Source organism: Vidua chalybeata, chromosome 4 (assembly GCF_026979565.1).
Source record: "Vidua chalybeata isolate OUT-0048 chromosome 4, bVidCha1 merged haplotype, whole genome shotgun sequence".
Taxonomy (NCBI): domain Eukaryota; kingdom Metazoa; phylum Chordata; class Aves; order Passeriformes; family Viduidae; genus Vidua; species Vidua chalybeata.
The window spans coordinates 38,690,784-38,712,893 of NC_071533.1; the positions used below are offsets into that span (position 1 = coordinate 38,690,784).

Here is a 22,110-nt window from a genome sequence, read left to right on the forward strand (position 1 = left end):
GGCACCTAGTATTGCTGCATTCCTTGTCTGCAGTGTAAGAATAATAACTTTATATTCTTTTTAAGAATTTGGCTTGATGAAATCAGCTATTATTTACCTATCACAAAAAATTCTTTAAAGTCTCAGTTTCATTAGCTCTCTGGATGCACCCTGAATATCTGTCCTTGTGTTTTCCATCCCTTCTTTTCTCAAGCATGCAAGAAGTCTCCTCAGTTCAGAGTCAGAAGGTTTACTAGATTTCTCAACTCCCCAAGATTTCCTGTTATTTTAACTATATAGAGATTAATTTACACATTTTGGCTCAGTAATATATAACTTTTCTTCTGGAGATGCTGAGAGGATAAGTGGTCTCAAGAACTTCAGAGCTTCTTTTTGGCTCTGCCTCATAATTACAGCATGATCTCCTGGTTCCTGTCTTTTGCTGGAGATCTTGATATGATTATCTGATTACATAGATGATGAAAATCATCATGAATGATGATTCTGTCTCCCCTTTATGTACCTCTGAGGTGGAATTACAGTTTCTTGTATGTGTATGTAAATGCGCACATCTTAAATCCCTGATATATTATGATATATTATGCTGTATAATCATCCAAATTTTTCATGACATTCTTTTTAATAGTATTCCATTGTTCTTTTGAGGTTTCTATTGGCAAATTAGTTCGCTATGAAAATACTATGTCCTTTTACACTCAGACACTCAGTTATTGATTGTTTTAATTAAGAGGTAATCTGTTCAGATTTCCTCTATGAAAAGATTAAGTTGGGGGGTGTTCAATTATTGCTGTGAATAAGATTTGGATTTTAATCTGGTTGACTAAGTTTCTTCACTGTTTTGACTGCAGATTTTAACAGCAGCTTTTGCCTGTTGTTGTGTACCCTAGTGATCCACTTATTCCAAAGATTTATTTTGAATCAGTTGGAACAAGTAATAGATATCTGTTCACATACTCAAGATTCTTATTCATAGGGATGGTCCCATTGACCTCAGTAAGGTTATTTGTGTAAATTCTAGTTGATCTCAACAAGAATTATGCAACTGGAACCCCAGTGACCTCCTGTAAGTAGCATAATCTGGGTTGTGTTCCAAGTGTTCCATAAGGGCTTTAGAAGATATTTTCAGATTTTGGATTAAAATGCCAAAATGGCATTTTAATCTGATGGCTTGAAACATTTTTTGAATGATTAAAGACATCTGCCTCGTCTAAGCATAGGAAATAACCATATTACTGATAACAATGTGATGTGGATGACTGAATGCTGCTTTTTAAAGTAGTATTTACTACATATAGTGTCTTACTGTCCGCTGTTTTACATAAATTTAAAATCCCAAACACTCTTTCCCAGTAACTATTCCAGATGTCGTCAGCCCTATCTACAGTGAAGCTATTAGTGCTGAAGTAGGCAGTATTTTGAATACTTAGGAACTGATGGAAAGCTTGTGGTTAATAGGCAGCATAGAAGGATTTGTGCAGCTGTTTAACAAATACTTGATGCCAACATGCTTTAGTTCAAAAAGAAGTTGCAGATGCAAAAAGCCAGTTGCAGGACTAGTTTAAACTGAGTGCCCTGTGAGTGATTTGAAATGACAGAACATAAAGCTCATACATTGTGTGGCAGTTTTCAGAAGCACTCTCATGATACTTTTCCCTTCTACTTTTAAGGAACTGTGCTGAATCCAAACAACTGACATGTTTTGTTTCAGTATGTCCTGTTCTTGTGCACCCAGTCTTTGTTCCCCAGATTTATACCAGTTACCCTAACAATCCTTGTGTCCTCTAATGTTGAAATGACTTCTATGCATACACCTTATAGAGTAGGTTGTGACAGGGTGCTTCCAGGGTGCTTGGAAATTCTAAGATCATCCAAATATTTTTATTAGAGGCAGTGGAGAAGATGTATTCAGTCACAAGAGGCAAAAAATTCTACCACCTATTACTTGTAGATCATATGAACAGTCATTAGGTGTGTTTCTGTATAGCTGGCAGTCCTGCTCATATTTATATTACAGTTAATTTCAAAATCATACCTGTCCTTGACAAAAAAAAGTGTAACATTTACCGAGATCAGACTTGGAGATACATTTTTGCTTTGAAAACTACATGGACATGACATTCTCTAGCCTCATATTTATGTGAAGTATAAAATAGTGTGAAGCCTCTCAATGCACGATGGAGATTGCTAATATATGCAGTACATTATGAATATTCATCCTCAGCACACTATGGTTTCTGGCATTGCTTCCACTAGTATTTTATGCATTCAATTCTTTCATGTTGTCCTACTCTAATATAGAGCATGGTTGATTTATTTCCTAATCTTTGTAAATGTGAACTTCCTTGGGTGGCTGAAAAACTTACACTTCTGTAATTCCCCTTCACCCAGCAAGAGGCAAAGGAAAAAGTTCTTTATTCATTAAGTAATCTGTTTCTTTTCTTATTTTTTTTTCCTCAAATCTCAGCTTGGAAACCAGAAAGTAACTGCCCCTGTGATGGAGGTAAATGCTTCACAGACACACAGACAAACAGCAACAGAAGCTTCTCCACTGCCTCTTCCTTCTCCTGTGGTACCAGTTAACAGAGCCTCTTTCTCACCAGACAGTGGCACCCACCTAGTTCCATATTCTTTGCCAACGCTTGATGATTTTTTGCCTTCACGCTTTTATAGAACCCCCGCCCTGTCACAGTGGCCCTGTAAATGCCCGTGCGTAGCTCCTGGGAGTGTTATCCGCAGGAACGAAGCGGCCTCTGTGAGCACAGACTCTGCCATGAGCGAGTGCTCCTCCCGCACAGTGAGTGAGTCCTCCACAGCCATTCTAGATGAGCTGCAGACTTGTAGCTATGATACTACTGACTGCTCTGAAACACCTTCCCCAACCTTGAGCCAGATGTCTGCTGTGTCAGATGGCACCACCTTAACCAACACTGCTGCCACTTCTCATGTAATTATGCTTCCTTTTTTCCTCCTCCATTTTGTTCAAACAGGTTGTCAGAGGGGAACAGAATTCAACTTTGTCTATTATCCCATTACAAAGACAAGTATTTTGTTAGTAATTTTCCATGGTCACAGTCTGACAGTGATTTGTAAGAGTTGTCAAAAAAAAAAAAAATCATTGACATAGCAGATTTGGGAGTAGGAAATGATTGTTGCACAGTTGTGTGGTCAGCTAAGGTGTATCAAACACTTGTTTAAAGGAAAATAAATTCAAGAAATACTTGTTCCAAATGTATTAAAAGCAAGCATTCTGTGGAGTTTCAAGAGATTTGTTTAAAGTTTGTCACCAGTTTACAGGTTTTTGGAGTCTGGACTACCACCATTTTTTATTTACTCTGAGATACAGATTTCAATAATGTAATTTGTAAATTCATAATAAATGTTTGCAATATTTAATGCAGTTTTTTCTCCAGCCATGATGACTGACTGCACAAAACTAGTTTTCTCTCCTCTAATTAACCTTTTCCTCTCCTAAGCACAGTTTCTTACAGGACTGAACTGCATAAATAATCTTGAATTATTCAAGTGTCCTGTTACTTTTCTCTTGGTTAAGTCAAGGGAAAAACCAGTATGCGGTTAGACATTTCTTACATACATTCACTGTTCTGTACCTTAGTATACTCATGTATGGGGAGAAAGAAGGTATGGAATCTGGGTCAAACCCAGATCACTTTTGATTTCTTTTGAGATTATCCACATGATTCAAATGAGTCAGAACAAAGCCTTCATTTAAATTGAGCAATTCATTGCTGAATTGCAGAACAGAGATGTTCAGAATCCAAAGTTTTACTGGGTCACAACAGTGTTCAAACTTCGTATAAATACTTTAGCATACAGTAATTTTCAAGCCTGAAAAGAACAAACAGTATATATATATATATATATATATATATATATATATACATATATATATATATGTATATATAAAGCTTTGTGTATAATTTATAAAAAGTATTTTGAGTCCAACCTTGCACATAGTCACCTGGAAAGCCAATGATTGTTTGTCATTGCTCTGGATGCTGCTAAAAAATAATACAAATTGCAGGCATGTAAAAGCTTTAATGCTCAACATCTTTAACACAGCTTGGAAAACATTTTTTTTTAAAAATCATTACTGTGAATCTGCATACAACACAGTACTTGTAGCCAAAGATACCACAATCAGTATAAACTGGTCAGACAGAGTCACCACAAGACCATTTACTAGCTATGGGAAGCATGGAATGTTTATATTTTCTTGTAGCCTACTTCTAAAATTGTCAGCTAATTGTATTTGTTTTCTTTGAGCATCATTTTTTGCAAGCTAAAGTGAGCAATTGGTCCTTCTTTCCCTTTTTAGGTTAGTCTCCCAGTAGAAGGCTATGTAATAATCAGGTCTGACCACCACTTTCTCTTTTTGACATGGCAGGGATGGGCATAACATTTGTTCACCATTAACAGACAAAGCAAAATGAAAAGACTCTCACCCAAGAGCAAAAATCCCCAAATAGTCCTAAGAACTCCACAGAAATTAAACTGCTGGCAAAACCAAGCTCTGCAGTATAGGAAAGTCATCACCTCCCACTCTCCGTAGGGAAGGGCCAGATGGCTAAAAATGCATCCATGAAATGAAAAAACAGTGGGGAAGCTGGTGGCATACACACATGCATTGTTAGTGGCTCTAATCCTGGAATGATCTTCAGTCTCAGACTGATGTTGATTTTGTAGGTGAAAACCACTGGGAGAATGATAAAAGTAATACAGGATTGGGCCATCCACCACTCTACCTGCATAAGATATAACCATGCTTTAAAGGCTTTGTGTGCACATAGGGGTTGTTTGTTTATTTTTGAGTTTCTTTATGAGACTAGACAAAAAAAAGTTCTAAAACAACTTCTAAGGAGAAGCAACAGCACCAGGAAGAGCTGAGTCAACAAAATTGACAAATATTAAGGCAAAAGGCAGAGCTAAAGGTAAAACTCTGGTCAATTTTCTTTACCTTTAGTCACAGATTACAGATTCTTTGAAAACCTGAAGTATGAGAGTTGTAATTCTTATTTGTGCCTATGCCTAGAATTGGAGTTAAAATTAGAGAACAGCTGGTTTTGGAATTTTTTTTTCTGGTTTTATTCCAATTATAAACATTTTCCCCATAAAATATTTTCCGTGGGTCCTTCTTTTTCATGTAGTTTGAAATTGTGGAATCTAATGGAAACTTGGAAATGGAAGTACACATTAGATTTTTGCTTTTTCCCAAGTTCCATGACTGTCTTGAGTTTCAATTGATTCTGAGTATTTTAACTTAATTCACTGTCTTGAGGTCAGGTGTGTGCTGTGCACCATTCTTGCAAAGACCTGCTCAGACATCCATAATGGGACTTCTGTTCTGATTCAGAAATCCAGAGAGCTTCTCTTTCTGATGCTCAGGCAAATTAGAGGAATTTTAAACCTGATACCTCATAGGAATTTTTACAGGATCTTGATTATCTTGCTGCAGAAGTAGGTGGCTCTACTTGCAGTGGAGGACAGGTTAGGTATACTGGAGAAAAAAAATAATAGAGGTTGCTAAGGAAAGGAACATCATGAAATTTATTTTCCCACTAAATTGGAAAATAGGTGCATTTTGTTTGAATAGGTTTTTTTTTTTTTTTCCATATTGTCTTCTTTTCACACAAAGATCACCTAGGAAAGCAAAATGTCTAATTCATGAGTAGGCATCTTAAAGGCTTTCACTTTCTTGTAATATCTGGGAATAAACTCTGTCACCTGGACCTAAAGTGTCACATTCTCAGATTGAAATGTCAGTAGTTACCAAATTATTCCAAGAGACAAAAAGGCCTTTGGTAAAACTATCTTCTGTAGCTAACCCCGTAAACTGTGCAAGATGCAGCAGATGAACAGATGAAATAGCCACCTTCACAGACATTTTCCTCAAAGAGAAAATCATTAGAAACTAAGAAATTATAGCTGAGCTGAGATCTTATCTAAAACCTTCAGAAGCAAACAAAAAATGTAATATATGAACATGCCACATACACATTTATGACAGATGTCCTTCAGCTACTTGTGTAGGTCCTGTTTCCATGATATTTTGAACTACTTATTTTAAGTGCCTTACTGTCTAACTGAGCTACTTGGTAAAGTCCTTCTCAGGAATATCTCAATCTTTTATTACAGAAATTCATAGGACTATCTTTCCAGTCTGCAAAGAACTCACACCAGTTCTGCTCAGAGCAACAGAAGCCATAGTAAATGAGTAAGGTGTAAGGCTCTGCATGTAGTTGCACCCTGCCTTCCCTAGAAGCAAGCTTCCCCACAAAGACAGTATGTAGGAAAAGAGAATGGGTGAACACCTGAAGTAGAGGAGAGATGGCTGACCTCAGTTTGAAACCTTATGTGAAAACATGCCTTCATACTGTTGAAATGCTGTTTTTGAGTTATGTAGCTTTCCTATTCTTTCATCTCCAAAGCTGGGGTTTTTTTTGGAGGAGAGGATCACATAAGAAAAGCCAACTTACTTTTGGTTCTAGAGTTTATTAAGAGAGGGGACATTTAAACACAAAACTTTCATTGGAGACATCACCACAAGAGAAACTTTTCAGCTCATTTCTGGAAACAGGCATCCTTAAAATGAGAAATCCTGAATGCATCTAGGAGTTCACATGATGTCTGCATAGGACCCAGAAATTGTTTTTTCTCTCTTAGCTATGGGAGGCCAAGATGTTAAAAATTTCAAATCAATGCAGTAATCTTCGAAATACAAATGCATACAGAAGGTCATGCATAATTTAATTTTTATTTGTAAAAGTAATATGCATTTTAGTATGTTTTTATTTATGCTTTGCTGCTTCAGGTAGTCTCTTGTTTACATCTGCAGCATGTTTTGTTCATTTGTTATATGAAATTGAGCAAAGTTTGTAATTCTTCTAATTCAGATTTAAAGAACAGTTCTGCATTAAAGGATATGTTGCAGCGAGCTTCCCTTGCTTTTCTGCTGAAATATTCACTACTCTCTTATTTCATTCAAAGCTTTCTCAGCATCTCAGTTTTGATTCTTTCAATACTCCCCATAAAAGTGATACAGCCCCAATGCAAGGATTCTAAACCTGGGGGCAGATAGTTTCCTCTTGTGAAGTACCTCTAATGACTAAACCCTAAATGGCTTTAGGTGCTTGCTGCTTAATTGCCAGTTTGCTTAGCTCTCCCATTTTTGATTTTGTTCTGTCATTTTGTGGTTGTTGGTTTTTCAATTGGTGCAATTTATTTTTATTGTGATAGATTACATATCAGCATGCCACAGTCACTCCAGCTGGCTTCCATTTTTCAAAGAAATTTTTGTCACTCATCTCAGCTAGTCGTAATGAGACTTTTTCCCTTCAGTTTGCACAGAAGCTCCCATTAATATCCATAGTGCTTGAGCATGTGCACTAAGGGAATATGTCTCTTGGTGTGAGGGATCTGTGGCAGACAGCTTTTGTCACACAGTGTTAGGAGCTTTTACTGCCATCTTCATTTTATATTGCTGTCAGACATCTGCTGTCCTTGTTTGTGCCATCTTTATTGCCTTGACCGTGATCCCTCTGTCACCTTCCCAAGACAGCATGCATCACAGCCAGCACACACAAGGAGAGAAGAGAGGAGGTACAAGGTATATAAGGAACACACTCTGCTCCCTTTGTGATAAGTTTTGTGTTTCAGTGAATGCAGATGCCATTATGGCTGTGTACCTGACAATTGGTAATTGTTGCGTGGATGGCAGTCTTGCATCACTCTTTCTTTGGGATTGCAGTCGGAAAGCTTTGTGTGTACTTTAATGGGATATTGTTTTGTCTCTCTCAGGCTCAGATCACAGTGAATGGGAATTCTGGCACTGCTGCCAGCCCAGTGAGTCACTTTCAAAGGCCTTTTTCCCCTTCTTCAGCTTACCCTCCACCAGCTTCACTCAATTCCAACATTGTTATCATGCAGCATGGCAGGATGATGGGTAAGCCTCACACAGAATGTTTGCTTTATACATTACACAACGTATTCTGATTCATGTGGCAAAGACTGCAAACAATTGCAGAGTGCTTCATGTCCATAATGAAGGTATTGTCTATTCATCTACCTTGGGAAGTAAATGCAAAAAAATAATAGCATTTATTGTTAGGTAGCATTTATTGTTAGTGATCCTGAACTGCAGTTGCTGTTAAGTTTTATAACCTAGGTGTGTGAGCTAACCTCTTGCCAATTTTCTACTGGCTTTACCAAGGAAAGGGCATCTATCAAAATAGCTCAACCTGTCCAGCCCTTTCAGATTTTGCCTTAAGAAGCCAAGGGCCCACTTTGTACTTTGCTCCTCCCTACAACTTCCATAATGCTTCAGCAGAAATACTGTCAACAAAGGGAGAGGCTCTGGGCTTTTAAAAACCTAAAGCCACATCATTATAAAATTTGTTCATGTATTTTTTTAGGGCATCTTTAATTTAAAAATTAAACACAAACCAAATACTATCAGCCTTAGGCTCTTTGCCAGTATAATCTCATTTTGCCAAGAGAATAATTTACTTGCTGCTTTTGCTACCAGTGTTGTGCATATTTAGAAAAGATTATACATGCAAAATAACTTGAATGTGGTCCCACAGTTTACATTATTGTTTGTGCTTGCACGGAAATTAGGTGACAGTTCTTGCTCTGAGACGTCTTAGACAAATGGTGCTGTCATCATAGTGATAAGTACAAAAACTGTATACATGGGTTACTCCACATCCCAGAATTCTAGGTGTTTTGATTGCTTCCGGTTTGCAGATCTAAAGATCTATCAATACTGGTTTAGATATACTTAAAATATGTATGTTCCCATTACTTTCACTCTTGTATGATGCTGAAGTTCAGTGTTCCACGGTAACAGCCTGATTTAATTCTCTTTGCTCATGTAGAAATCCCCCTGATGGCCTCAGTTTGAGGCCTATGAAGAATGAAGGATCAAATCCAAAATGTTTTCTAAATTTAACATCATGCATTTTGGGAAAAAGTTCCAAATATTCAGACGTTTGCCACACAGAGTTGCCCCTCGCCATATATGTGTAGTACTGAATTATTTACAGGATTTCAGACTTGAGTAAACAGCTGAAACAGCCATGCCAAATCCAGCACTGCAATGGGAGTGAGCAGAAATATTCAAATTAAAATTAGAGCTTTCAGTCACCGGAGCTCCTTTTGCAGGCTCATATTACAACTCATATTTTTCTTCAGAAAAATCAGTGGATATTAATGCCACATGAAAGTCAATTGTAATTGTCATTTGTAATTGCCAATGGCAATGTTCTAACCATTAGTGTTACAACATGTACTTTCACTCCTTGCATTCATTTATCCTGCAGTGGAACCATCTCACTGTACCTGCACTTGCAAAATAGAGGCTTTGTAATTGCAGCCCATAATTTACTGAAACCTGCTGCCTGAAGGAGTAGGGCTCTTTCTCCTGTATACAGGAAAGAGTGTATTGTGTGCAGAAGTACAAATTTTCATGTCACGTCCCAGCACTGAGGTGGTTTTTGTTAAGTTTTGTTTTGCATTTTAGAAGGAGATGGTAATAGTGATGTATTAATTTCATTACTTATAAAGGGGAATTTGAGGGGGAAGGGTAGAAATATTGCAAGTCACTACAAAACAGTAGCAGCTTGAACACTTCACCTGAATTAATGCTCATCAGATTGCTCTACAGGTTCCGGGTTACCAAAAACCATTTTTATGGATTATACGTGGAGTCATGTAAACATATCAACACACATTTAGGGAAGAACACTGTATGTCAGAATTTATTTCTTAAAAATATTCCTACATCAAAACTTCATGTTTCTTAGCACGTATCATATAAGATTTTGTGCAAGGCTGTTTTCTCTGCTTACAGAACAGCAATTTTCTATAGTTTGCTAGAATTGGTGGGTGGAAGTTTTGAAATTATGTCACTGGTTTCCAAGGAATGGGCAGAAAAGGTGAAAAAGTTTGATATATAGGAGAAAGACTGCTGCACCTTTCTCAATAGATTTTGCTAAGTTTGTGGGGTTTTTTCTCTTTTTATTGAGCATGACGTTGTGAAAAAGTGCTTCTACTCTAATTCGGAGTTTGATAGCTTGACTGGTCCTTAAATAAGTTTATAATTCTGTTAATGTTAAGTAGGGGAAATCCCTAGTTAAGATGATATTTCTTTAAAATAATGTATATGTATGTGATTAAGATTGTCAGCCTTTGTACAGTATACTGAAATGGGGAAGTATGTTTTAACTGCCAAGTATGATTATTGTGTCATTACACAATTTTCTGTCATGTTATCTTTACAGAGTCCACAGAGACATACTCACAGCATGTTCAGAATGTTGGCAGCACCACCACCACCAGTACAATACCAATCTGTAGATCCTCAGAAGAAGAAAAAAAAATTACAGTAATTAAAGCTCCACATTATTCAGGGATTGGCCCGGTAGATGAATCTGGAATCCCTACAGCAATTAGAACGGTAGGAAATTCTGGGAAATCTGTGTATGAACTCATACAATGAACTGATTGTTAGTAATGGGTTTTTCACATTCTTCTACTCTTATATAATTTGGAATAGAGCGTGTGTAATCAGCAGCCTTGTGAATATAATATTGTGTGCTGACGAAAAGGAGAATGCTGATGGGAGCATAATTGGGCAACCTCATGTTTCCAGTTTTAATTAGAAGTAGCCAAAATTTAGTGTCTTTCTTGTGTCTCTTGTAGTTCTTGCCTTTTGGAGATGCATGGTAATTGTATTTGGTTTATTTCTGAAATAAAGTTTATGCATACTATATATATATATATATGTATATGTATATGTATATGTATATGTATATGTATATGTATATGTATATGTGTGTGTGCAAATGATCGTATGTACATCTGTGTATATGCAAAAATCTTACACTTCTGCATTTCCTGGGGCAGTGTTCTCATGTCATCAGGGTAGTGTAGAAATGTGCAGTTTTGTTCTGATGTTTCAATCTAAGGGAGTAGCATTTTTGTGACAGTGCATTAAATAATCATTGTGCCCTTGAGTGACACATAAGCAAATAGCTGGGGAGCCCTTTCATTGTGACCATCCCAGTTTTGATCATCTGCCGCTGGTCACTGCTTGAGTGGTCCCAGGATGTCAGACTGAAGAGTTTTGTTTTCACGATGCTGAAGCATTCTTTCCACTCCGCTGTCAGGGCAGCCTCTTCTGGCTGCTCCAGAGAGCGCAGAGGCAGCTGCACTAGGTCTGTAAAGGCAGCACTTACTGGCCTTCCCAGCCAGAGAAGAGCTGCTGTGCTGGACGGAGAAAGTGAGAAGAGTGGGAGCCAGGATGAAGGCGGCAGAGCCCTTACAGGTGAAGTCTTAGTGAGTTGCAGGGATGTAGCAGCTGTTGGATGTATCCTGTCTGCCAGTATTGACATATGGGGCTATGTTGTATTGCCAAGAATTGCTTCAAGGGACTGAAAAATTAGAGGTGAAACCAGGAATTAATGGAGAAAATCAATAGGAAAAAATCAGGATAAGTGGTAAGATGGGGAGAATTTTTATAAGAATGGGGGAGAAACTCTGCCATTTCTTGCTTTATTTTTGACATAAAAGTAATACAATCAGAATCTTTTAAAAATGAAGACATTTTTTCTAGCAATGCTTTAGCTTCCTGTCCTCTTTTTAAGTAAGTAGTCCCTTTGCTTTATATTGGATATGATAATTGGTTTTGTGCTTTTTTAGTAACAGATTGTTCTAATAGGGTGCATATCAGTTATGTAAGATTATAACAGAAATCCCCCTTAAGTGTGCCTAATGAAGCTGGCAATCTGCCAAACTATATTTAACTTTCAGGTTGTATGATCTGAGTCTTTCAGATTTTCTCCTAAAAATGTAAGTCAGTTTGAATTAGGACATTTTCCTGCTGGTTTTGCTCTGGATTTTGGTGTGTTTCAATTTCAAGAAATCTTAGAGCCTGTAACCTTGCTATTATAGAAATAATTCTCACAATGCAGTATAAGTTAAAACTTCATGCTGGCATGTGTATGTGTACGAGTGTGTCTGATGTGCCATTTTGTATCCTTATTCTGCTCCCTTTAGACATAGCTGGTAGTAAAATTGTTTTCAAGATACTTATTTGAGATTACTTTATAAGTATGCACAAGTATATTTGAGCCCTGTGTACCCCAGCTAAGCAAGAACAAAGTTGGTATAGTTGTCAGCAGGACTCAAATATGCTGCACCTTGCAAAAGTGCTAAAACTGCATTTTCCATTAATAGTAGAAGGTAGAGTATATCACCTGCCCTTTCTCCAAGGTCAGTGAACAATCCAAATAGGAATCTTCTCCCAGAAGGTTCATCTTCAGTCCATCTGAAGAGAGAAGTTTTCAAAATAATTCAATTTATCATTGCATGTAAAGTTTAGAAGTTTCTTCTATCTTTGCAAAAATGGCAGCAGTCTATCAAAAAGCAGTAAATGAAGATTATGGGGTGATAGGTAACACACACTGCGTTCTAAAATGCTGTGCTGCTCAAAGTTTAGCATGTTACTAAGAACTCAGGAGTATCTGTGTTCCAGATTTTGAGTGCTTCTCAGGAATAAAGAGGTTTTGAAAGATGTGATCGTCTCCTCTGTGTCTGTCTTTACTCTTAGAACATGGTTTGTGACAGCTGTTTAGCCAAGGAAAACAGAAAGATGTTCTTTCTATATCTAGTAACCCATTTTGTATCTATATCTAGTAACCCATTTTGTATCAGGCTTCTGAGAAGGGAAGGACTCCTAAAAAGCTTTTTATTCACTTAGAACCACCATCCCATGTTAACATGTTCCTTCTATGCCACTTTAGCTCCTTCTAGCTCTGGGAAATACAAGTCTGAAAATTCAGATTGTTGTTAGGTTCTGCCTTTGTGCCAAGCCCTGCCCCAAAGATGGTAAAATTCCAAGACACTAAAAATGAAGTCTCTGAAAAAGAGAGGGTAAAATGCTGTTCACTCAGAAAAGCATTCAGTCAAATATAGCACCATTTACCACTGATGGGGACCTGGGAAAGGAAAAGGCAGATTCATGGAAAGCAGTAAGACTGCACTGTTTTAGTCCATCCAAAGTGATTGCTCTACATCTAATTATCAAATTGGTAGACTGAAAAGGCCTCTACTTAGTAAGAATGAAAAAAATCAAGTCCCGCTAGGTTTCTTTTCCATACTTAGTGATGTAATACTTCAGCTCGAAAAAAACAATAAACAAAACACAAAAAAAACAGAGGTCCACTGAAAGTCTCAGAATATTCTGAGTTGGAAGATCCACAAGGATCATCAAGTCCAGCTCTTAAGTGAATAGCCCATATGGGGATCCAAGCATTATTAGCACCCTGTTCCCAGCAGCTGAGCTAATCTCAGGGTCAGAGAGGCCTCCTTTAATTGCATACTTCCTGATGGATGATTATAATACTGCAGGGATTATGGACTCTCGTAAGAAGCAATTGCAGTTACTTCTTATGTCCTCTACGTGCTATTTGGCTGATTGGTTTTTTTCACATACGATGATGCCGTGTTCCAGCATTTAATTGCATCAGCTATAATATGTGCAAAGGAGGATGGCATCTGAATGGCTTCGTGCATTGTTAATACTGTTAATTCCTCAAACAATGTTGCTGTGTGGGATTAGTGAATGTAAATTGAGAAAACAAATTTCAAAATAAATGTATTCTATTTCTTAATCCTGTCTGGTTTATAACATAAAGCGAAGTTACTGGCTGAGGCTGAAACCCCTAAGAGGGGCTTGCTGGGGAGATAAGAGAAAGGAACATTCAAATCCAGAAAGATGTTGGGAAACCTCCTTCTCTACTCTTGGAAGCTTCTCTATACTGATCTCTATGTGGAAGCCTCCTTTGACTTTGTGGAGGACCAGGCAATGCTTGACAAACAGCAGGGACATAGCAGTAGTATTTATGTATGACTTGCAATTTGTTCACCTACCTCAGGTTGGAAGACTCTTCTTGGTTCAATACAATCAGAGAGGCAGTCACAATATCATGGGACTGTTGCTGTGGGAAATGAGGAGAAGCAGGGAGGTAATGTCCATCAGTGTGAATTCCTTCAGGCCTCCTGGAATTTTAAACTTCTGAGCATATATCATCCTGGAGCACTAAGCAGAATACTTGTCTCAAGTCCAGTTATTCTAACCAGAGTTCCACTAGTGTAGATATTTAATACTTTTAAGGAAATAATATTATTATGACCCAAATCTGCTTCTGAATAACTTACACTTGGCAGAACTCACCATATTGTTAGGTGGTGGAAAGGACCTATCTTATCTTGAGACAAAACTCCTTTACCTCTCTCTTGCAAGCAGGCCAAGCTGAAAAGTGTAACTCCACTTAATTTTTTTCTTACCCAGGAGATCCCCAGGTTTTTCAGCTGACTGTCACCTCTTATTTTAAACATTGCTCTAATATTATTTAGTAGCAATTTTATGAGAACTCAATATGAGTCCTCAAAATACAGTAGCATTTCTGCCTAGTCCCTTATAGTAAGAGCTCACCATTGCAAACAAAACATATTAGTTATGTACAAATAATCATGGCAAAGGTGTGATTTCATAAAGATGGCAGCATGTGGTGAACATCTGATGCACATCTGTTCAGTATTCTGTAGGGAAGAATTCCTAGATTTTTGCTTTTTGTGGTAAAGAGGAGTAAGCAAAGTGATTGCAAATTTGGTATTTGCTGGTGCAAGATAATGCACTTCAAGAGAGGTCCTTTGAATTTTCCCTGTGTACCATGAGGTTTGAACATAATGATTTTTTTGGTTGCCCAGAGAGGGTGCGGATGCCCCATCCCTGGAGGTGTTCAAGGCCACACTGGATGATGCTCTGAGCAACCTGGCCTAATGAAAGTTATCCTTGTCCATGGGGGCATGTTAGAAGTTGATGATCTCTAACTACCCTTTCAACCCAGGCCATTCTATGATACCATGATTCTTTGCATTAAAACTTCTGCTTTTCTGACTACTGTGGGACAAGTAAAATTTTAGCACTTAGGAAGGATAATACTGAAAAAATATTTGCCTTTGTGCTAATCCTTTCCTGGATTACCCTACCTCAAAGAAAATTGCAGCAAAAGAGAAAATTCAAAAGGATAAGAGATAAAAAGAAACACAATCCAGACATTAACTCTAAAATATAGTGTGGTCTTAGTTCTTTTCTCAGTAGTATTACAAAGTTTTTCTGCATTATTTAACAATTACATTTTGAAAGTCATTTAAGCCAGAAATTGCCAGGAGGTCAAAAGAAGCACTTCTTACATGCTTGTAATCATAACTTCTGAGGTGTTTCTATTTTCCTGTAAAGAATCTAGCATTCATCACTGTCAGATATAGGGCACTAAGGTGATGAACTGCTAATCTCACAATAATTCCAGTGTTCTGAACCATCATGCCCTCCCAGGATCAGAGTCCAAGACTGACTCAATCTTCAGTGTCTTCCAGAAAATACATGGAAACTACTGTATTAAATAGGGAATAACATAATATTTTTGTCCAGAATAATATTAAGTGTCTCATCTGATCTGTACACATGGGTATTTTTATTTTGTTGTTAATTGTTAAAACTCTATTTTTTTCAGACAGTTGACAGGCCAAAGGATTGGTACAAGACAATGTTCAAGCAAATCCATATGGTTCACAAGCCTGGTGAGTATGTTCTTGTCTTTGTCTCCTCATGTCCAGTTTGAGGGATGAGAAATTTTCTTCTGTAAATCTCCTACCATCTGCCTTTCTTTTGGAGAACTCCAGGGTTAGAACAGCGTGGGCTAGTAAACAGGCTGGTTTAAGGAAAAATTTTGTGCCTGAATTTAATTGTTGTCACAGAATATCTTACTTGGTTTTGCTGAGACTGAGCTTTGGTGACATTACTAGCTTTAGTGTCCTTTATGATTTGCCCCAAGGATGTCAGGAAACTGTATAAATGGCAATTATGCTCATTATACCTCTGTAAGGAAGGAGACTTTATTCATCTGAGGTAGAGCTAACATTCAGTATGGTCACACAGAATGTTAGTGGGAGAATAAGAAATGTAGGAAGGAGAATGTTGGCTTACAGGCTCTATCTTGAACACTAGTCACATAGTAGATATTTAGGATTGTCTTTTGTGATAGGAACAACCACTTAACAGTCTGTAGCATAGGAAAGCTGACAAAAGGAAGGAATCAAGCTTGGGGAGGGGAAAAGAACAGACAAAAAGTAATTTGCAGTCTGGTGCTAACTGGTATGCAATATGGGTGACATGACCAAAAGATAAAATACAATAAGATGGTAAAAACAGCCTAAGTATAATGGGAAGAGAGAGTCTTCCAAAAGCACTTATGAGATGAGGAAAAGAAATACAGTGCTTGATTGCTTACCAATCTTCTATTTGTATTTGCAGAAACAAAGCTCAGTTTCTGTGATGAACTGGCATGTATGGCACTACTGTAACATATGTATTTCTTTTTGTAGATGACGACACAGACTTGTATAATACTGCATATGCATACAATACTGGTAGGAATTACTCCGTGTTCAAAGTGACGCTTTTGTTAATGTCAGCAAGTGATGGTGTAGTTAACTCTTCACGCTCGCTTTTGTAATGCTTGTAGACACACCTTCTAGTGTCTCGTTTGATCTCAGTTGTTCATGCCTTTTTCCCCCCAAATGAAAGAAGTTTAATTTTAGTTTCATTCTTACTGCAGAAATTAATTGCAGCTGTGGACCTCTTACTGTAGAGGGATACACTTAACGCTGTGGTTTCTTGATTACTTTGCATTTATTTTCACTAGTGATTGTTAGCAACGCACCCTTTCCTTACAGAAATGGAACGGGAACTACTGTGTGAAAATGAAAATAGTAATTACTGACATGGAAAGACAAAAATAGTGTACTGAATATATTTTAAAAATATGCAGCAAGAGTGCCTAATAAAACGGATTGTTTTACAAACTTGTCCATTTTTGCTATAGGCATTCATGTTGATCTTATTAGCCATAAGAAAAGACATATTCATCTAAGATAATCATTGTGTCTTAAGAAGATTATGCCCATGTGGTAAAATTATTTCCAAAAAAGCAAAAATGAAAGCATTAATAGACTGTGTGCAAAAAGGCCATAGTGCCTTCTGCAAAAATGCAATTCAAAATTTTTTCATTTCAGTTTTTGTTGCATTAAACATGCTCTCAATAGTGCCTTTTTCTGTGCTGTTCAGATGACTTGTAGTGGGTCAGTGGTTTGACATCTCTTTGTACTCTTGTGATCCTCTTCAAGATAATGCTACTGCCTCATCATCACAAACCAAATAGTTTTTAAAACAATCAAAAAAGGTGTGTTTTCTGCCTCTTCTCTACCTTCTGAACATGGAAAAACTGAGCAATAGGATGAGCCTGGAAATTAATTACAGGCTGTCATTAAAAGATGTGATGGATGTATATACCCATTAACTTCGCCATCAAATTAATTTCTTTTAACTGTGCTGCACTTTACCTATGTGTTTGTAATTTTGTGTAAAAATATATAAGAAGTTCTCTAATGAGCTGCATAATACACAGCAATGTACTTTTAAAACTCATTTACACATTTTTGTAATCTTGCCATTTTATTGAGTTACTGTGGGTTCTTGTAGCATTCCATGTTGTGGTTTTTTTAAGACTTACTCTCATGCTATGACTGTTTCTGGTTTTGTTTTATATTAGGTAGCTACAGTCCATCCTTCTCTGCTCAGGCACACCCAGCTGCAAAGACACAGACGTACAGACCACTGTCCAAAAGTGCTTCTGACAGTAGCTCCGATGCCTTTAAGGTCTCGTCCCCTTTGCCACCCCACGTGCCACCACCAGTACCACCACATCGTATGAGGCAACGGTCTACACCAGAAAAGTAAGTTAGTGCATTTTTGAAGGGTGTTCTTGCTAAGTACAGTACTCCAATTGCAGAATATAGCAAGGGATAAAATAGCAGCTCTAGAATAATATGACTTCAAGGGCTTTATTCAAGGGCCAGTCAGATGATGAGGGGTGATCTTTGTCAGGAGTCCAGGCATCATGTATGGTACTGTCATGTCTTCAGTGTACTAAAGAGTTTTTTCTAATTTATGATGTGACCTTGAGCAGTAAGGATTTTTATTCTCATTAGTGGTATTGTCCTGCTTGTTGTATTTCAGAATGGTCTATGCTCTAGGAGCTGTCTTCAATAGTCAGTCTCTGAGTAGAAAAGGCCTTTTATTGTACCCAGCACCAAAGAGAAAGGATCAAAAAGATGATGTAATTGAAAATTCAAGGGAGAACAAAACTGTACAAGAGTGTAGAAGTCAACCCACATTTCCCCAGAGCTCAGAAGTGCTTTATACCCCCATTTTTTTCAATCTCCATTTTGGTAGACCAAGACAGGGTTTACAGATTAAAGAGGCATTTTGGATAGCCCATGGTTTTCTATCCAAACTCTCTGCACAAAACCAGGTCCCATTGGTTAGAGTCCAGTCTGGAAAATGTTAGTAATTAATAACTCAGGAAAGAAGTGCTTATCCTTTTGATAAAACCTTGCCAGAGACCTGCACACAAATTCTGTTGACTTCAGCATATCTGTAGGTACTAGCTCTAGAAAAAAATATTTTTCTTTAGTGTTTGCATTAATTAATACTACATGTTAATATAATATTATGCTATTATAAATCTATATGTGTGGCTATGTATATATTATATACTAAAAGGGTAATATTTTTCCTTTCATCTGTGCCTACAAGCTTCCCTCTCTTGGTTACACTCAAACAACAAAAGAGAATTCAATCATTTTTGTCAGCTTGGACATTGTAAACATATTTATATGTAGAAATGTAATTATATTAAACAGTTTCAAGTAATTAGCAGTTTGAATAAAATACTATGATGAAAGACTGTACTAAGTGTATAAAATTAAGACACAACTATGGCTTTTTGAAAAATTTGTAGATAGTGGCAATCCAAAATGTAATTCAGTAGATACACATACTGCAGAGGAAGATGAGATTGTTTGATGGTTACTGATTTTGGCTTCCCTGTTGCCAAGGGCAGGTGGTCAAGAGGAAATGCTAAAGATTAGAGTTGAGCTGCCTCAAAGAGGCCATGAGGCTTGAATTTTGTTAGCAGGTCATACAGAAGTGCAGATTTTTTTAGCCAGACACCAAAAGAGATGTTTAACTTTAATCTCTGAAGTTGTGTGAGTTGTTGTCCAGTGCTAGGCCAAATGCCTCAGTCACAGAAACCAAGGCCTGTTGCAGTGCTTCTTGTCAAGCTTGGAAACAACTACTCAGTACTGAATTTGGCTATTTCACCTCTCCTTTTAATCTCCTGCATGATACAACAGCCAGTGGGAATCCGTTTTCTCCAGGCCAAGAGATGCCAAACATTTTAGCTATGTTTTGCCCACTGCTGAAAGCTATAGCTCATCAATCTTTTCCTGCCATTGGGAGATTCTTTTTTAAATTATCTATAAAGCCAGAGTATTTAAAATCTCACATAAGAGGCTTAGGTCCACATATATCACATGTTTCTTAGCTGTGAGGCAAGATCTGGTTTGCATTAGCAGTTGAGCTCAAAATATAGTCCATGCAGGATAAAAGGCTGAAAACTGTAAATTAATTGAACTGAGTGGGAATCAGAATTTCAGTAGCATCCTTTCTGCTTCAGTGGCTTGCAGTATAATGCAACTTCATCAGAATATTTCCATTTTCCTGTTCATTCTCAAAAAATGTAACCTTTTCTGCTCTGAAAACATTTTTTCCTCAGTGAAAATAAACAATAAAGCCATGTAGAACTATTTCCCTTGAAATGTAGGGCATTTTATAAATAGAGTTGTCTGTGTCCCTGAAATGCACTTGCAAGCATTCTATAAACAAAAGCTATCCCATAGATTTTTTTAAGGCACATGACATGTGCATTATTATGTCAGGTCACATCAAACCAAGTCATGCCAGAAAGACCAATAGAACTGATAAAATTTAATCAGTGTGTGCTCTTTCTTATCAAATACAGACAATAGCTGTTAGTATTTCCCCTCCCCTTTCCTCCAGCCTTTGAGTTACTAGTGGGTCATTTTACACAGAGTTAAATAAAAATATGTGTGAGCCACAGTTTTCCAAGTGCAATGGAGGTAGGTACTACAAGAACTGCCCTGCAAAGGTAGCTCTCACTGTAACTAGCTACGTATTCCCCCAAAATGTATATGTAGCTAGTAATATGACATAGTAAATGATTGAAAAAATATAGTAGCATGGGTAACTTTTCATTCTTTGCATAGCATTATTAAATTGAAAGCAAATTTGTAATTTTAGAGAAAATTGATGCATTTCTCTTCCAAATTCAACTGCCAAATTCTTCCTCTTGTTTATCTGTTCAAGACAGAGAAACAATATGCTGCTTACAAGGATATTCAGAAGCAATTCTACTACAGATCAGGATAATGACCATAACACTGTCTTTTAAAATAATTCCTCATTTTTTGCCTCAGAAGATCTTGTAAATTTTTCAATATCGCCTTATCATCATATTATAAGGTGACAAAAATATGTACCACTTGCCTATATTAGTAGAGTGCACAAAACATGTATATTTATTTGCAATGGTTTGCATGTTTTTTGATGTGGTATGCCAGGGTAGTTTTTAAACTGCTCTGGTAGTTAAAAGAAAAATATGAGTGATTACAGGCTGGACATCTCTAGTGTTCTTCCTGCTGTACTGAGCATCCCTGCTGTAAACAGGTTAAGATGTTGCAGTAAAACACTGGGATGCCAGGCTAGATGTTCCACAGCTGAGATCTGGAAATATTAGCTGTTCTGAATGTCATCTGGCTTTGCAGGTTTCTGTTGTACAGAGCTGTAAAGCACAAGGTGGTGACAGAAAATTAGCTCTGTTGCTTGTATTTGTTATTTAGGAACGACTGGGATCCTCCTGACAGAAAGGTAGATACTCGCAAGTTCCGTTCTGAACCAAGAAGTATTTTTGAATATGAGCCAGGAAAGTCATCAATCCTTGAACACGAAAGACCGGTAAGACACACAAATGAAATGGGTAATACAGTAAGAGATTTGGTAAGAGGTTATCTTTTTATTATTTACTATTAATAATTGCTATTTGGAGGAATATTGAAGATCCTTTTTCAAATACAATTTTGCAGCAATTTGTCTTTGCTCTTATCTGATGGCTGTATGGAAAAATTGGGTTTGGCCTATTTGCTTAACTTACATCTTCCAAGGTGTCCAAGAGATCACCACTGTGCAAACCTCATGGATGACAGACAAAACAGATGGAAACTGCTTTTCTGATTGGTGTGCATCTGGAGCACTTATTTTCAGTAGTATTAACAGCACATATGATATCTGAATAATTAATGCATAAAAATAAAATATTTGCATTTTCAGGATGTGCTGAATTGTATATCTAAGGAGATTTTGGTCTAATACTGACCAAGGTTGCCCAGATAGGACTCACCTGAACACAGCCCTGAGCAACCTGATATTATTAGACCTTCCTTGAGCAGGAGGTTGGGCTAGATGACCTCTGGGGTTTCTTTCCAGCCTCAAATACTCTGTGATTTGAGTGAGTGTACATTAAGAATGAGTGTACATTAACATGCAATTAGAAGTCTTTATTCCTGCTTTCTGAATAATTGTAGCAATTGTGGAATAAAGCTATGCTTAATGCTTGCAAAATGACAATTAACAGAAGTTTTCATTTGCTGAAAGACACATTCACCCAGCCCTTCTTATTTAGCTTTGTGCTATCTTAACACTTTTTTATTTTAAAAAAGCTGTTATGTATCAATGGCAATATTTTCTTTTCTTGGTCTTTTACTTTGAGGTTGAAATGTTTGAGGGAGTCCAGTTTTAAAGAAGATGTTAATGAAATGAGTACTGGATTGTTATTTGCTTCTGTATTACATGGTTGTTCACAGAATTTATTTTGCCAATTTAAACCAAATTAAGGAAATGACTGAATTTCAGACTATGCAGTATATCAACACTGTGAAACACCTGAACCAAGCACCTTTTCCTTTGTTTTTGTGGTCTTTTCAGGAATCTATTTTTTTGTTAGCCAGAAAACATGAAGCTCTTTTTCTGTGAAATTGAGTTCTTGCAGA

General features: G+C 37.2%; 1 protein-coding gene across 4 annotated transcripts in view; it reads left to right on the forward strand.

The window, feature by feature from the left end:
• Positions 1-22,110, forward strand: part of SORBS2 (sorbin and SH3 domain containing 2) — a 144,209-nt gene that overhangs the window by 81,301 nt on the left and 40,798 nt on the right. Inside the window, exons 7-13 of one of the 4 annotated variants that reach the window (XM_053940089.1) lie at positions 2,465-2,944; positions 7,816-7,960; positions 10,299-10,474; positions 15,597-15,663; positions 16,468-16,512; positions 17,694-17,877; positions 20,905-21,019. In XM_053940089.1, coding sequence (XP_053796064.1) covers positions 2,465-2,944; positions 7,816-7,960; positions 10,299-10,474; positions 15,597-15,663; positions 16,468-16,512; positions 17,694-17,877; positions 20,905-21,019 — 1,212 coding nt within the window. Of the gene's footprint in view, positions 1-2,464; positions 2,945-7,815; positions 7,961-10,298; positions 10,475-11,320; positions 11,345-15,596; positions 15,664-16,467; positions 16,513-17,693; positions 17,878-20,904; positions 21,020-22,110 lie in introns of those variants that run through there. The other 3 variants (XM_053940092.1, XM_053940090.1, XM_053940091.1) reach the window with 3 other exon arrangements.